This window comes from Corvus hawaiiensis, chromosome 24 (assembly GCF_020740725.1).
Source record: "Corvus hawaiiensis isolate bCorHaw1 chromosome 24, bCorHaw1.pri.cur, whole genome shotgun sequence".
Lineage (NCBI taxonomy): Eukaryota > Metazoa > Chordata > Aves > Passeriformes > Corvidae > Corvus > Corvus hawaiiensis.
This window is the reverse complement of record NC_063236.1, coordinates 898947-911633: the sequence shown is the minus strand read 5'-3', so window position 1 is coordinate 911633 and position 12687 is coordinate 898947. Positions and strand designations below refer to the sequence as shown.

The 12687-nt window shown below is 70.5% G+C and overlaps 1 protein-coding gene across 1 annotated transcript; it reads left to right on the top strand.

Moving 5' to 3' along the window:
- The first annotated feature begins 2463 nt into the window (after positions 1–2463).
- Positions 2464–11309, top strand: PDE1B (phosphodiesterase 1B). The gene is made up of 16 exons (XM_048327557.1): positions 2464–2619; positions 3296–3431; positions 5737–5850; positions 6026–6211; positions 6648–6714; positions 7131–7247; positions 7827–7967; positions 8591–8691; positions 9310–9435; positions 9529–9630; positions 9707–9827; positions 9902–9983; positions 10073–10199; positions 10285–10421; positions 10636–10743; positions 10834–11309. The coding sequence occupies exons 2-15, from the start codon at positions 3301–3303 to the stop codon at positions 10725–10727; spliced, it is 1644 nt and encodes a 547-aa protein (XP_048183514.1). The 5' UTR covers positions 2464–2619; positions 3296–3300; the 3' UTR covers positions 10728–10743; positions 10834–11309.
- The last annotated feature ends 1378 nt before the right edge of the window (positions 11310–12687 follow it).

The window sequence follows — 12687 nt, the reverse complement described above, 5'->3', positions numbered from 1 at the left end:
ACGCTGGGGTCGGGACGCGGCGGCACCGCAGCTCCGGCGGGATTTTCCACCTTTCCATCCGCGCCGATCCCGCTGGGGCCGTGCCTCAGTTTCCCTTCTCCCGCTCGCCCCCGGGGCCGCTTCCAGTCACGTTCCACGCCCGCCCTCCCCCCCACCCCGCCACCTCTTGGTCCCCCTCCCCCGTTTCTCTTTTTTCCCCCCATCTCCGCGTGTTTTTATTTCCCTCCCGTGCAGCATCTTGGGGGAAAAATTAATGGGGCGCAGGCGGCCGCGGCCGTTGCCATTCCGCGCACGGCGGCGGCTCCGGGATGAGTCACCGGCAGCGGCGACAGCGCCCGCCGCGCCCTCGGGCCCCCCCTCGGACCCCCCTGTGACCGAGACCCCCCCCCAGCATCATCAAGGGTGGGGGGGGGAGGACCGGAGGGAGCGGCCCCGAAACCGCGTGGGGCAAAAATCGCCTTCAAATAAAAAAAAAAAAACCCCAAACCCCAAAACCTCCCCCCCCCCCCCCCCCCCCAACACCGGGAGCTGCGAAACGACCCCGGAGCGACCCCCCCACCCCCCCACCCCCACCCCCGGCCGCGCTCCCGGGGGGCTCCGCCGCCCCCTCCCCGCTCGCGGCTCGGTTCTATTTTGGCGCTCGTCAATCACGAGCCCGAAACGTTCCCGAGCTCGCCACCCCCCCCCTCTTCCCCCCCCCCCCCCCACGGCAGCGCTTTTGTCTCGCGCGCGCCCACCCGGCTCTGCCCACGGACCCCCGACCCCCCCCTCCCCGTGTCCCACCCCCACCGCACAAAGCTCTGCCCCCTCCCGCCCCCCACACCCGGCTCCGCGCCCCCCGAAACTTTCAGCACCCCAAAAGTCAGGGGGATTTTTTTGTTTGAAGCCCGAAGTCGGTTTGAGGAGCCCCAAAATGAGCGGCTCCGACGTCGTTTTGAGGAGCCCCGGCCCCGTTTGAGGAGCCCAAAACGAGTTGGAGAAACCCAAAATGAGCTGTTCGAGGATCCCGAACGCAGTTTTGGGGCCCTAAAATTGGTTTGAGTACCCCGAAATGAGTTTGAGTAACCCCAAAATGAGTTTGAGACCCCTAAAATCAGTCCGAGGATCCCCAAATCAGTTCGAGAAACCCAAAATAAGATTGAGGACCCCCAAATCAGCTTGAGGACCCCCAAGTTTGTCTGAAGACCCCAAGATGAGTCAGACGACCCAAATGAGGGGCTAGGGGACCCCCAAAGTGTCCCCAGTGAAGGCTGGGACCTCCACGCCGTGTCCGGGGCGTCGCAGCCCAGCGGGGGGGGTCCCATGGGTTCCCCCCATCCCCCTCAGCAAAGCCGGGGACCCCCGTGGGAGGGGGCCCAGCCCCAATTTGGGGGCTAAACAGAGGGACCCCCCCAGCATCACCCGTGGGTGCCCCGGGAGCGGCCGGAGGTGGCAGAGGGGGCCGGGCCGGGGTGACGGGACGGAGCTGGGGGGCTCGGGGGGGTGCCCCAGGGTGGGGGGGTGGTCTCACCTGGCCCCCCCCGCGGTGCCGGGGTGGGCGCTGCTCCCACCCCCGCCGTTACATAAAAGCCTCATTAATATTCCTCGGGGGCGCGCTCGGCGCGTGCCGGGCAGGTGAGGGGGGGCCTTCCCCCCCCCCCGGGGGCTCCCTCACCCCAAACCCCCCCCCCGGGCACCCCCCGAGCCCCTCCGAGCCCCCAGCACCCAGGGGGACACGGTGGGGCTGGGGGTCACAGGGTGAGGGAGGTCCCTGGGGTGAGGGGTGCGGGGGGCGTGGGGGGGGTCCCCTCAAGCTCCAGCTGCTCCCACGGCCCCCCCGCGCCCCCCCAGCCCAGGTGAGAGGCCCCGGGTTTGGGTAGGTCCTACAAAAAGGGGGCGGTGGGTGCTGACCCCCGAGCGGGAGGGGACAAAAGGGTCGCGTCCCCGGGGTCGTAGGAGGGACGGGGCAGGGCTGGGCAGGGAGGGGGCTGGGGGGGCCAGGGGGGTCTGGGGGTGGCGGTGCCCCCACCCCAGGCAGGGCAGAGCCCCGGTGTGGGGTCACGGCCCCTCTCTGGGGGTCACCGGAGGGCTCTGACCCCTCCCCCAGCAGCCAAACCCAGAGGCACCCCCCACAACTCCTCGGGGGTCCCGGGACACCTCCACCCCCCCCTTTGTCCCCAGGGATCCTGGGGGTCCTGACCCCCCCCCGGAGCTCCAGGAGGTCCTGGGGCCCCCCAGTTGGAGTCCTGGGGTCCCCCCGGTTGGGGTCCTGGGGCACGGCCTCCATAGCCCCAGAGAGGTCTCGGGTGCCCCCCGGGGCTCCTGGTGGTCCCGGACCCCTCCTTCCCCTCGGGGGGTCCCGGGGCACCCCCCCCCACCCTCCCCGCCCCACGTTCCCCTGGGGGTCCCGGCGCCGCGCGGGGCTGGGCGGACCCCCCGTTGCCGGCCCCCGCCCCCGGCTCCCCCCGCCCCGCCCCGCCCGCCGGTGCCGGTGCCGGCTCGGGGAAAGTTGCGGCGAGCCCCGGTCGGCGGAGGCAGAGCCGGTGGCGGCGGGGCACCGGGGCACGGCGACACCGGGCACGGCGACACCGGGGCTCGGCGACACCGGCGGCACCGGCGGCACCGGCCGAGCATCCCCCGGTAGGAGCGCGCAGCATCCCCGGTCCCCCCCGCCGCCCGCCGGCGCTCCCCATCCCGGCGCTGCCCATCCCCGCTCCTCCGCTCCCTCCTCTCCCCATCCCGGTTCTTCTTCCCCGTTTCCTCCCAGCCCCGGCGCTCCCTCTTTCCCCATCTCCGGTTCTCCCTCTCCCGGTTCTCTCATCTCCGGTTCTCCCATCTCCGGTTCTCCCTCTCCCCGGTTCTCCCATCTCCGGCTCTCCCATCCCGGTTCTCCATTCCGGCTCTCCGCTCCCGGCCCTCCCTTCCCGGCTCTCCCCGGTTCTCCCCTGCCGGTGCTCCCACCCCCGGTGCCCGGATCCATCTTGGCTCCGGTGTTGCCTGCGCAGCCGCCGGGTACCGGGAGGCGGGGGGAGGCCGGGGCGGGGGGGCGGCCGCCGGGGCTGCGGGCGCTACCGGGGGCCGCAGGAGGCACCGGCGCCGCCGGGTACCGGGGCCAGGGGAGCCGCCGGGGCCGCGGGGGCTGCGGGGTTCCGGGAGGCGCCGGGAACCGGGGCCGCGGGAGGAACCGGCGGCGGCTGCGGGAGGGACCGGGGGGCTTCGGGAGGGACCGGGGGCTACGGGAGGGACCGGGGGCTACGGGAGGCAGCGGCCGCGGTGCCGGGCCCGGCCGGGGCTGAGCCGCGTTCCCGGTGCCCAGGGGCGATGGAGCCGCCGCGGAGCCTCCCGGGGCTGGAGCGGGAGCGCGGCGCGCTGGACGCGGCCGGAGGGTGCCCGTCCCCGCTGGACACCAAGGCCGTGCCCGGCAGGAAGGTCTGGGTCAAGCTGCGGGCGCTGTGAGTGACCCCCCCGGCCGCGGGACCCCCCGAACCCCCAACCGAGACCCCCCAAACCGGGAGCCCCAAAGAGAGACACCCAAACCCCAAAGCTGGGCCCCCAAACCGAGATCCCTCGGTCCCAAACTGGGACCCAAAACAGAACTCCTCAAACCCCAAACTGAGACCCCCGAACCCCAAACTGTGACCCCCCCCAAACCCCAAACTGTGACCCCTCAAACCCCAAACCAGGACCCCCAAACCCCACACTGGGACCCCCAAGCCAGGACCCCTGAAGCCACCTGAGGATCCCACCCCAACAAACCCCTGACCCCCCACTTTGGGGACCCCCCACTCTCCTCTTAGAGTACCCCCAGGACCCCCACCCCAAGAAGGACCCTTGGGACCTTCGGCCGCCCCCAGGGACCCTCCAGGTGTCCCCAACGCCGCATGCGAGACCCCCTTGTCCCTTTGCCCTCCCCCCCCTACGCCCATTGCACCCCTTGGGGTGGGGACACCGGGACCCCCCGGCCTTGGGGGTCCCCCTGCCCCCGGCGTGGCACCGACGGGGCAGCTCTAGGGGTGCCGGGGGATGTCACCCTCACCCTGGGTGTCACCGTGGGGTGACAGCGGGCCCGGGGTGTCCCCAACTCTGCGGGAGCAGCGCAGGTGCCGCAGGTGCCACCCCCTTGTCCCCGGTCCCCTCCGGGGGGGCTGCCGGGGGGTGCCACCCCCTCACCTGTGTCGCTGGGAGCTCACGTGTCCCCGCGCCCACCTGCGGCACGTGCGGCGCGTGGGGGGGGGGGTCCCGGCGGGGCGGGGGCGGCCGAGGGGGCACCGCGTGGGTGGGGACACGCGTGGGGACACGTGTGGGGCACGGGGGGTGGGGGGGGGGACCCCCGGGGCTGGGTGCCCGTGTCGCACACGCGTGTGACACATCTGGGCCGCGTGTGACACACCTGAGAGCGCGAGGGGACGCACGGGGGGTGTCACACGCGTGTGCAAGGGGGGGTGGGAGCACCCTTGGGTGGGCGCGGGGGTGTCACACGCGTGTCCCCACGTGAGCGCACGTGTCCCTCCCACAGGTGGGTGAACGTGTGTCCCCAAAGTGGGGGCGGTCCCCTCCTGAGGCCCCCCCGGTGTCCCCCCACATTCCGGGGGGTTGGTGGCAGGCCCCCACGGGGGGGTCCGAGGGGCGGCAGCAGCACCTGTGGGTGACAGGGGGTCCCTGAGACCACCCTGTCACCCATGGGGTGGCCCTGGGGACACTGGGGTCACTCCGGAGGCTGCGTCCTCCCCATGGCAGGGGGCACGGGGGGGCGTGGCGGTGACAGGCGGCCAGGGGGGTGGCACCCGGCAGCGTGGCACAGCCCGACCCCCGTCCTTTGTCCCCACGAGTGACACAGGGGTCCCTGAGATTGGCTGTGCCAAGGTGGGGGTCCCTGAGGGTCCCCACGGGGGGTGGCCGGGCGCGGGAAGGTGACAATCGCCTTCCCCAAGGTCACAGCAGCGCTGGTGACGTCTGTGGCCCCCCCTCCGCTCCCCCCGGCCCCCCTCGCTGTCACCGTCACTGTCGCCGTGACCGGGGGACGTGGTGGCCCCTCCCCACCAAGTGGCTCCGGTCACCGCCGTGGCCACACGAGCGTCCTTGCACTGGCACACGCGTGGGCCGGATGGCAGCGCCCCGTGTCCCCACACTGTCCCCACCCTGGGTCCCCCCCGGGCCATCCCGTGCCACCTGTGCCACTCCATGTCCCTGTGCCACCCGTGCCACCTCATGCCATGGTGCCACCTGTGCCACCCGCGCCACCTGTGCCACCCCATGCCATGGTGCCACCTGTGCCACCCGAGCCAGCCACGCTTCCCAGATGGGAACCCCCCCCTTCCCTGTCCCCTCCCCGCGACCCCCTGTCCCCGTCCTGGGGTGGGGCTGTGACCCTCTGTCCTCGTCTTGGGCGGACTGTGACCCCCTGTCCCCACCCGGGGGCTGTCCCGCTATCCGGGGGGGGGGGGTCAGTGCCACCCTGTCCCCATCCCCAGGGGCTGTCCCCGCTCTCGGGGGGTCTCTAACACCTTGTCCCCCCCCCGGGGGCTGTCCCCGCTCTCGGGGGGTCTCTAACACCTTGTCCCCCCCCCGGGGGCTGTCCCCGCTCTCGGGGGGTCTCTAACACCTTGTCCCCCCCCCGGGGGCTGTCCCCGCTCTCGGGGGGTTTCTAACACCTTGTCCCCCCCCGGGGGCTGTCCCCGCTCTCGGGGGGTCTCTAACACCTTGTCCCCCCCCCCCCCCCGGGGGCTGTCCCCGCTCTCGGGGGTCCCCCCGCCGCAGGCTGCGGTACCTGGTGAAGCAGCTGGAGACGGGCGAGGTGAACGTGGAGGAGCTGAAGCGCAATTTGGAATACGCGGCCTCGCTGCTCGAGGCCGTTTACATCGACGAGACCAGGTGGGGAGGGGACAGCGGGGGGACGGCAGAGGGGACAGAGAGGGGACAGCGGGGGGACAGCGGGGGGACAGAGGAGGGGGACAGCGGAGGGGACAGCGGGGGGACAGAGGAGGGGACAGCGGGGGGACAGAGGAGGGGACAACAGCAGCTCCCTGAGTGTCGCCGCGTCCCTCAGGCAGGTGCTGGACACGGAGGACGAGCTGCGCGAGATGGGCTCGGACGCGGCCGTGCCCTCGGAGGTGCGGGACTGGCTCGCGGCCACCTTCACGCAGCAGGCGCGGGCCAAGGGGCGCCGGGCCGAGGAGAAGCCCAAATTCCGCAGCATCGTGCACGCCGTGCAGGCCGGGATCTTCGTGGAGAGGTGCGACAGCGGACAGAGCGGGGGGCGAGCGGGGACAGGGGACAGAGGGGCCGGAAACGGGGACAGGGTCCCCCCCGAGGAGGGCACAGGGGAGACACAGCCGGGACAGAGCTCGGGGGGGGACCCGAGAGTGTCGGGGGTGACATGAGCACGGGTGGGTCCCCAATATCTGGGGGCTGTCCCCAGCACTCAGGAGGGTCCCCAGCACCCGGGGACTGTCCCCAAAACCCAGGTGGGTCCCTTGAACCGAGGTGGGTCCCCCAACACCCAGGGACTGTCCCCAGCACTCAAGAGGGTCCCCAGAACTCAGGGGTGTCCCCAAGCCCCTGGGATGTCCCCAGCACCCGAGGGGTCCCCCAAAACCCAGGGACTGTCCCCAGCCCCAGGGGGGTCCCTGCGGTGCCCCCCAGCCTCCCCAGCCCTGCCTCCCCCCCAGGATGTTCCGCCGGACGTACACGGCCGTGGGGCCGAGCTACTCCTCCTCCGTCCTCAACTGCCTGAAGGTACCAGGGCACTCCAATAACCCCGGGGGGCTGCTGGGAGTCACTGGGAATGGCTGGGAATTGCATGGCTGGGCTTTGCCTGGAATTGTGGGGTGTCCCTGGGCACCCCTGGGCATCTCTGGATACTCATGGACACCCCTGGGCTTCACTGGACATGGCTGGGCATGGCTGGGCATTCCTGGGAGTCACTGGGGAGCACTGGGAATTGCGGACTTTGCTGGCCACATCTGGGAATCACTGGGCATCTTTGGGCATCCCTGGGCATCCCTGGATATCCCGGGCCTTGCTGGGAGTCACCGGACATCTCTGGGCATCCTTGGCTTCACTGGGGTTTTACTGGACTTCCCTGGGAGTCCCTGGGCATCATCCCCGGAATTCCCGGGCCCCCCCCCCCACCGTGTCCCCGTGTCCCACAGGGGCTGGACCAGTGGTGCTTTGACGTGTTCTCGCTGCACCGCGCGGCCGAGGAGCACTCGCTGCGCACGGTGGTGTTCGAGCTCTTCACCCGCCACAACCTCAACAGCCGCTTTAAGGTGTGCCGAGACCCCAAAATCCCCCCCCACAACCCTCAAAACAGCCCCAAAACACCCCCACAACTTCAACAGCCGCTTCAAGGTGTGCCGAGACCCCAAAATCCCCCCCAAAACCCCCCCCAAAACACCCCCAAACAGCCCCAAAACAGCCCCAAAACACCCCCACAACTTCAACAGCCGCTTCAAGGTGTGCCGAGACCCCAAAATCCCCCCCAAAACCCCCCCCCAAAACCCTCCAAACAGCCTCAAAACACCCCCACAACTTCAACAGCCGCTTCAAGGTGTGCCGAGACCCCAAAAACCCCCCCAAAACCCCCAAAACAGCCTCAAAACACCCCCACAACCTCAACAGCCGCCTCAAGGTGCGCCTGGGACCCCAAAACACCCCCAAAGAGCCCCAAAACACCCCTGGAACCCTCCCCAGAAACTCCCGGACCCCCAAGTTTCCCCCCAGGACCCTCAAACTGCCCTTCAGGACCATAAAGTCCCTTCCCAGGACCGCCGAGCTGCCCCTCCCAGGACCTCCCGGACCCCCTCGGGGTCTGTCCCACCCCCGTGACCCCCCCGTCCCATTCCCAGATCCCCGGCGCGTTCCTGACGTCGCTGCTGGAGGCGCTGGAATCGGGCTACGGAAAGTTCCGGAATCCCTACCACAACCAGGTGCACGCGGCCGACGTCACCCAGACCGTGCACTGCTTCCTGCTGCGCACCGGCATGCTGGTACGGGGACACCGGGGACAGTCCCCGAGGCTGGCACCGGCTCCCCCAGCGCGGTCCCTGCTGGCCCAGGGGATGCTCGTTGCCATGGGAACACCCCCAGGGTGATGGGGGACAAGGTGACATCTGGCACGGGGGACAGGTGGCTGCACATGGGGTGGCTCCTGGCACATGTCTGTGCCCGGTCGTCCCCACGCGGCTGTCACACACGAGGTGGCACCTGGCGCACGCATGTGCCGCGCTCTCCCTGCACGGTTGTCACACGCTTGTGCCCCGTTGTCCCCTCCTGGCTGTCACACGTGGGGTGGCACCTGGCACATGTGTTCCCCGTTGTCCCCACGTGGCTGTCACAGCACGCGCACACCCGGGGCGTGTCACACTCCTGGTGTGTCACAGCTGTGGCTGTGATACCCCCCCGGGGGGTGGCCCTGTCCCCGTCCCCGTCCCTGTCCCTGTCCCCATCCTTGTCCCTGTCCCTGTCCCCATCCCCATCCCTGTCCCCGTCCCCGTCCCCGTCCCTGTCCCTGTCCCCATCCTTGTCCCTGTCCCCATCCTTGTCCCTGTCCCCATCCCTGTCCCTGTCCCCGTCCCCGTCCCCGTCCCTGTCCCTGACGCGTTGTCCCCAGCATTGCCTGTCCGAGATCGAGGTCCTGGCCATCGTCTTTGCCGCCGCCATCCACGACTTCGAGCACACGGGGACAACCAACAGCTTCCACATCCAGACCAAGTGAGGGCACGGGGGACACGGGGGACGCAGCGTGGCACGGTGGAGGTGGCACAGCGTGGCATGGGTGGCACAGTGTGGCGTGGGTAGCACAGCACGGCACGGCGCAGATGGCACAGCGTGGCGTGGCACAGATGGCACAGCGTGGGTGACACAGCACAGCACGGCATGGGTGGCACAGCGTGGCATGGCACAGGTGGCACAGCAGATGTGGCACAGGTGGCACAGCATGGCACGGGTGACACAGCAGATGTGGCACAGCACGGCACAGCATGGGTGGCACAGCATGGCGTGGCACGGGTGGCACAGCACGGGTGACACGGCACAGCATGGGTGGCACAGCATGGCGTGGCACGGGTGGCACAGCATGGGTGGCACGGCATGGTGCGGGTGGCATGGCAGGTCCCAGGCAGGGCTGTGGACCTGTCCTGGGGACACTGCGGGGCACCCTGGGGACACCTGAGGTCACCTGTACAGCTGGCAACAGGCTGGGGGCACCCTGGGGACACCCAGCGCCACCAACACAGCCGGGACACAGCCGCGCTGCCACCCTGGGGCCGTCCCTCGCCCCGAGGGTGGCTCGGCCAGCCGTGCCCGTGCCCAGTGTCCCCGTGTCCCCAGGTCGGACACCGCCATCCTGTACAACGACCGCTCGGTGCTGGAGAACCACCACATCAGCGCCGTGTTCCGCCTGATGCAGGACGAGGAGCTCAACATCTTCGTCAACCTCACCAAGGACGAGTTCGCGTAAGGTCCCCGCCCCCACCTCTGTCCCCGCGCTGTCCCCGCTCTGTCCCCGGCCGGCCCTGACGCCGTGTGCCCCCCCCTCCCCCCCGGCAGGGAGCTGCGGGCATTGGTCATCGAGATGGTCCTGGCCACCGACATGTCCTGCCACTTCCAGCAGGTCAAGTCCATGAAAACGGCGCTGCAGCAGCTGGAGAGGTGGGTGGGGGCCGCGGGGGAGGGGGGTGACGCGGTGGCTCTGGGGACAATCTGAGTGCCGGGGTGCTGTCCCCAGGCTGGACAAGTCCAAGGTGCTGTCGCTGCTGCTGCACGCGGCCGACATCAGCCACCCCACCAAGCAGTGGGCAGTGCACAGCCGCTGGACCAAGGCCCTCATGGAGGAGTTCTTCCGGCAGGTAGGGCCGGGGCCGGGCGGGGGGGCGCGGGGGACACCCCGTGGGGACGCCACGCCTGTCCCTTGCCTTGCCAGGGGGACAAGGAGGCCGAGCTGGGGCTGCCCTTCTCGCCCCTCTGCGACCGCACCTCCACGCTGGTGGCCCAGTCGCAGATCGGTGAGTGCGGGGGAGGTTCCCGTCCCTGTCCTGTCTCCACGCTGTCCCCAGTGTGTCCCCAGCCACGCCGTGTCCCCTCCTGTCCCCAGGGTTCATCGACTTCATCGTGGAGCCGACGTTCTCGGTGCTCACCGACGTGGCCGAGAAGTTGGTGACGCCCCTGGCCGAGGACGGCTCCAAAGCCAAGGGCAACCCCGCGGCCACCCAGCAGCCCAGGTGGGCGTCCCTGTCCCCGTGTTTTGGGCCCAGTGGTGGCAGTGGTGGCCCTGCCCCGCTGCCAGCTGTCCCCGTTGTCCCCCAGCTCGCAGTGGCGGCAGCCGTCCCTGGATGAGCACCTGGAGCTGGGGGACATCAAAGCCGATCTGGCCGGGTTCCGCTCCACCTGGACCAAGCACATCCAGGAGAACAAGCAGAAGTGGAAGGAGAGGGCGGCCAGCGGTAGGGGACGGCCACCGCGGCCACCACGGCTGCCGGGGAGGATCTGGGGACCACCGCGAACAGCGCAGGGCCAGCTCTGTCCGAGCTGTCCCCAGACGGGGAGGTGGCACAAACACGGCGCGGGTGGCCCCGGACTGTGCGGGCGGGTGGCCGCGGGGGGGGGACACGGGTCCTAAGGTGTCCCTGGTGACCCCCGGCCCCGTGTCCCCCCCAGGCATCACCAACCAGGCGTCCATCGATGAGCTCTCACCGTGCGAGGAGCCCGCGGCCCCCGGCCCCCACAGGGAGAACGGGGACGTGGAATAACAGCGGGAGGAGCGAGGTGGGCGCGGGCGGGGCGGGGACACCGGCACGGGGGCGGGGACACCGGCACGGGGGCGGGGACATCGTGGTGACCGTGCCCTCCCAACAGGTCCTTGTCCGGCCGAGTGACAGCGTCTCGTCCAAAGTCTTCGATGCCATCGAGTTCAGCACCATCTGCAGGGCAGGAGCCCCCCGGGGCCGGGCTCGGATCGGTGTCACCCCCGTGCCAGGATCGGTGTCACCTCTGTGCCAGGAGCCCCCCGGGCTGTCCCCCCTGGTCCCCCCAGCCCGGTCTCCGGTGCCACCGGTCCCTCACTGCCACCCCCGGCCCCCCCGCCGGGCTCGGTCCTTATGGATTTTTACAAACGCTTCTCCCGCCCCGCCGGGCGCTCGGGAGGGGCTGGGACGGGGACGGTGGCGCTGGGGACAGCCAGGTGGGACACGCTGTCACCGCGACGGCCACCGCGCTCCCCTCTGAGCCCTCGGGGTCGGGCTGGTGACACCGCGAGGGTGTCCCTGTGCCCCGTCCCCATCCCGCCCGGGGACAGCGACAGGGACGGGGACGGGGACGGGGATGGGGATGGGGACGGGGACGGGGATGGGGATGGGGATGGGGACAGGGATGGGGACAGGGACAGGGACAGGGAGCGGCGGGGACAGGGACGGGTCCCGCTCCGGTGTCCCCCGGCTCCGGGGCTCTCCCAGCGTCGCTGCCTCCAGCCCCCGCCGGCTCCAGCGCGTCCCTGGAATGTCCCCACTGCCCAGAACTACTGCGACATCCCGGGAATGCTCGGGAATGCTCGGGCATCCCGGGCCCAGCTTGCCTCGGGTGTCCTCCAGCATCCCGGCTCCAGTGAGCCTCGGGAATCCTGGAATGTTTGGGGCATCCCCGAATGTTTGGGGCATGCTCCGGCATCCCGGCCCCAGCGTGCCTTGGGAACCCGCGAGCATCCCGCCGGCGTGCCCGGAGCATCCTCCGGCAGCATCCCGGATCCCTCGGGAATCCGCCAGGATCCCGTCTCTGGGGGTGTTCCGGGAATCCTCCGGCATCCGCCTGGTGGGCCTGGAGCTTCCCACGGCATCCTGGATCCATCACGCCTCGGGAATTCTCCTGGATCCTGGAGCCGGCGTGTCTTGGACATCCTCCAGCATCCCGGATCCAGCCTTGGGAATCCTCCAGGATCCCGCATCCAGGTGTTCCTCGAGCATCCTCCGGCACCCCGGGAATGTCCCGAACCCCAGGAATGATCGGGAATGTTCGAGAATGCCCCGGGAACGCCCCGGGAATGCCCGGACCCCCCTCCCGCTCCGGCCCCTCCGGCTCCAGCCCGGCTCCGTGCCCCCCCGCCCCCCGTGTTTGTATTTTTCTACCCCGTGTCCCTCCCGTGTCCCCCCCGTGTCCCCTGCGTGTCCCCCCCCTCGGTCACCGCTGGCAGAGCTCCACCTCGCCCCTCCCCCCCCACCGCATGTGTCCCCCCTTCGCCGCCGCTAACGAGCAATTATTTAATTAATGAGTTAATTAATAAACGCCGCCGCCACCACGGCCACGCTCCGGGCACTGAGGGGGGGGCGCGACCCCTGGGGTCACCCCCGAGGCTGGGGGGACACTGCCATGGCCTAGGGACAGCTGGGGGGGGACCCTGGGGGGCTGAACCCCGTGGGGGGGGCTGGACCCGCGGGGGAGGCGGCCCCTCAGCGCCCAAAGGGGGTCCTGGAACCCCCCCCCCACCCAAAGTGGGGTTCTGACCCCCACCCCAGCATCCAAAAGGGGTTTTGGACCCCCCAGCACCCAAAGAGGGGATCCCGCCCCCGGCGCGGCCCAAGGAGGAGGCGGGGGGGGAAAGGATCCCTTTAATTCCGGCTGAGGGGGGGTCCCCGCGCCCCCCCCGTGTCAGTGTCACCCCCCGTGTCCGTGTGCACCCGCGCGTCCCTGTCCCCTCCCCGTGTCCCTTCCCCGTGTCCC

What these genes read in the sequence shown, in the direction of transcription:
- PDE1B (XM_048327557.1), top strand. Translation starts at nt 3,301, where the DNA reads ATGGAGCCGCCGCGGAGCCTCCCGGGGCTGGAGCGGGAGCGCGGCGCG. An exon ending in TGCTGCGCACCGGCATGCTG is followed by an intron (nt 7,968 to 8,590) that starts GTACGGGGACAC and finishes CGTTGTCCCCAG; the next exon opens with CATTGCCTGTCCGAGATCGA. An exon ending in GCGGCCACCCAGCAGCCCAG is followed by an intron (nt 10,200 to 10,284) that starts GTGGGCGTCCCT and finishes GTTGTCCCCCAG; the next exon opens with CTCGCAGTGGCGGCAGCCGT.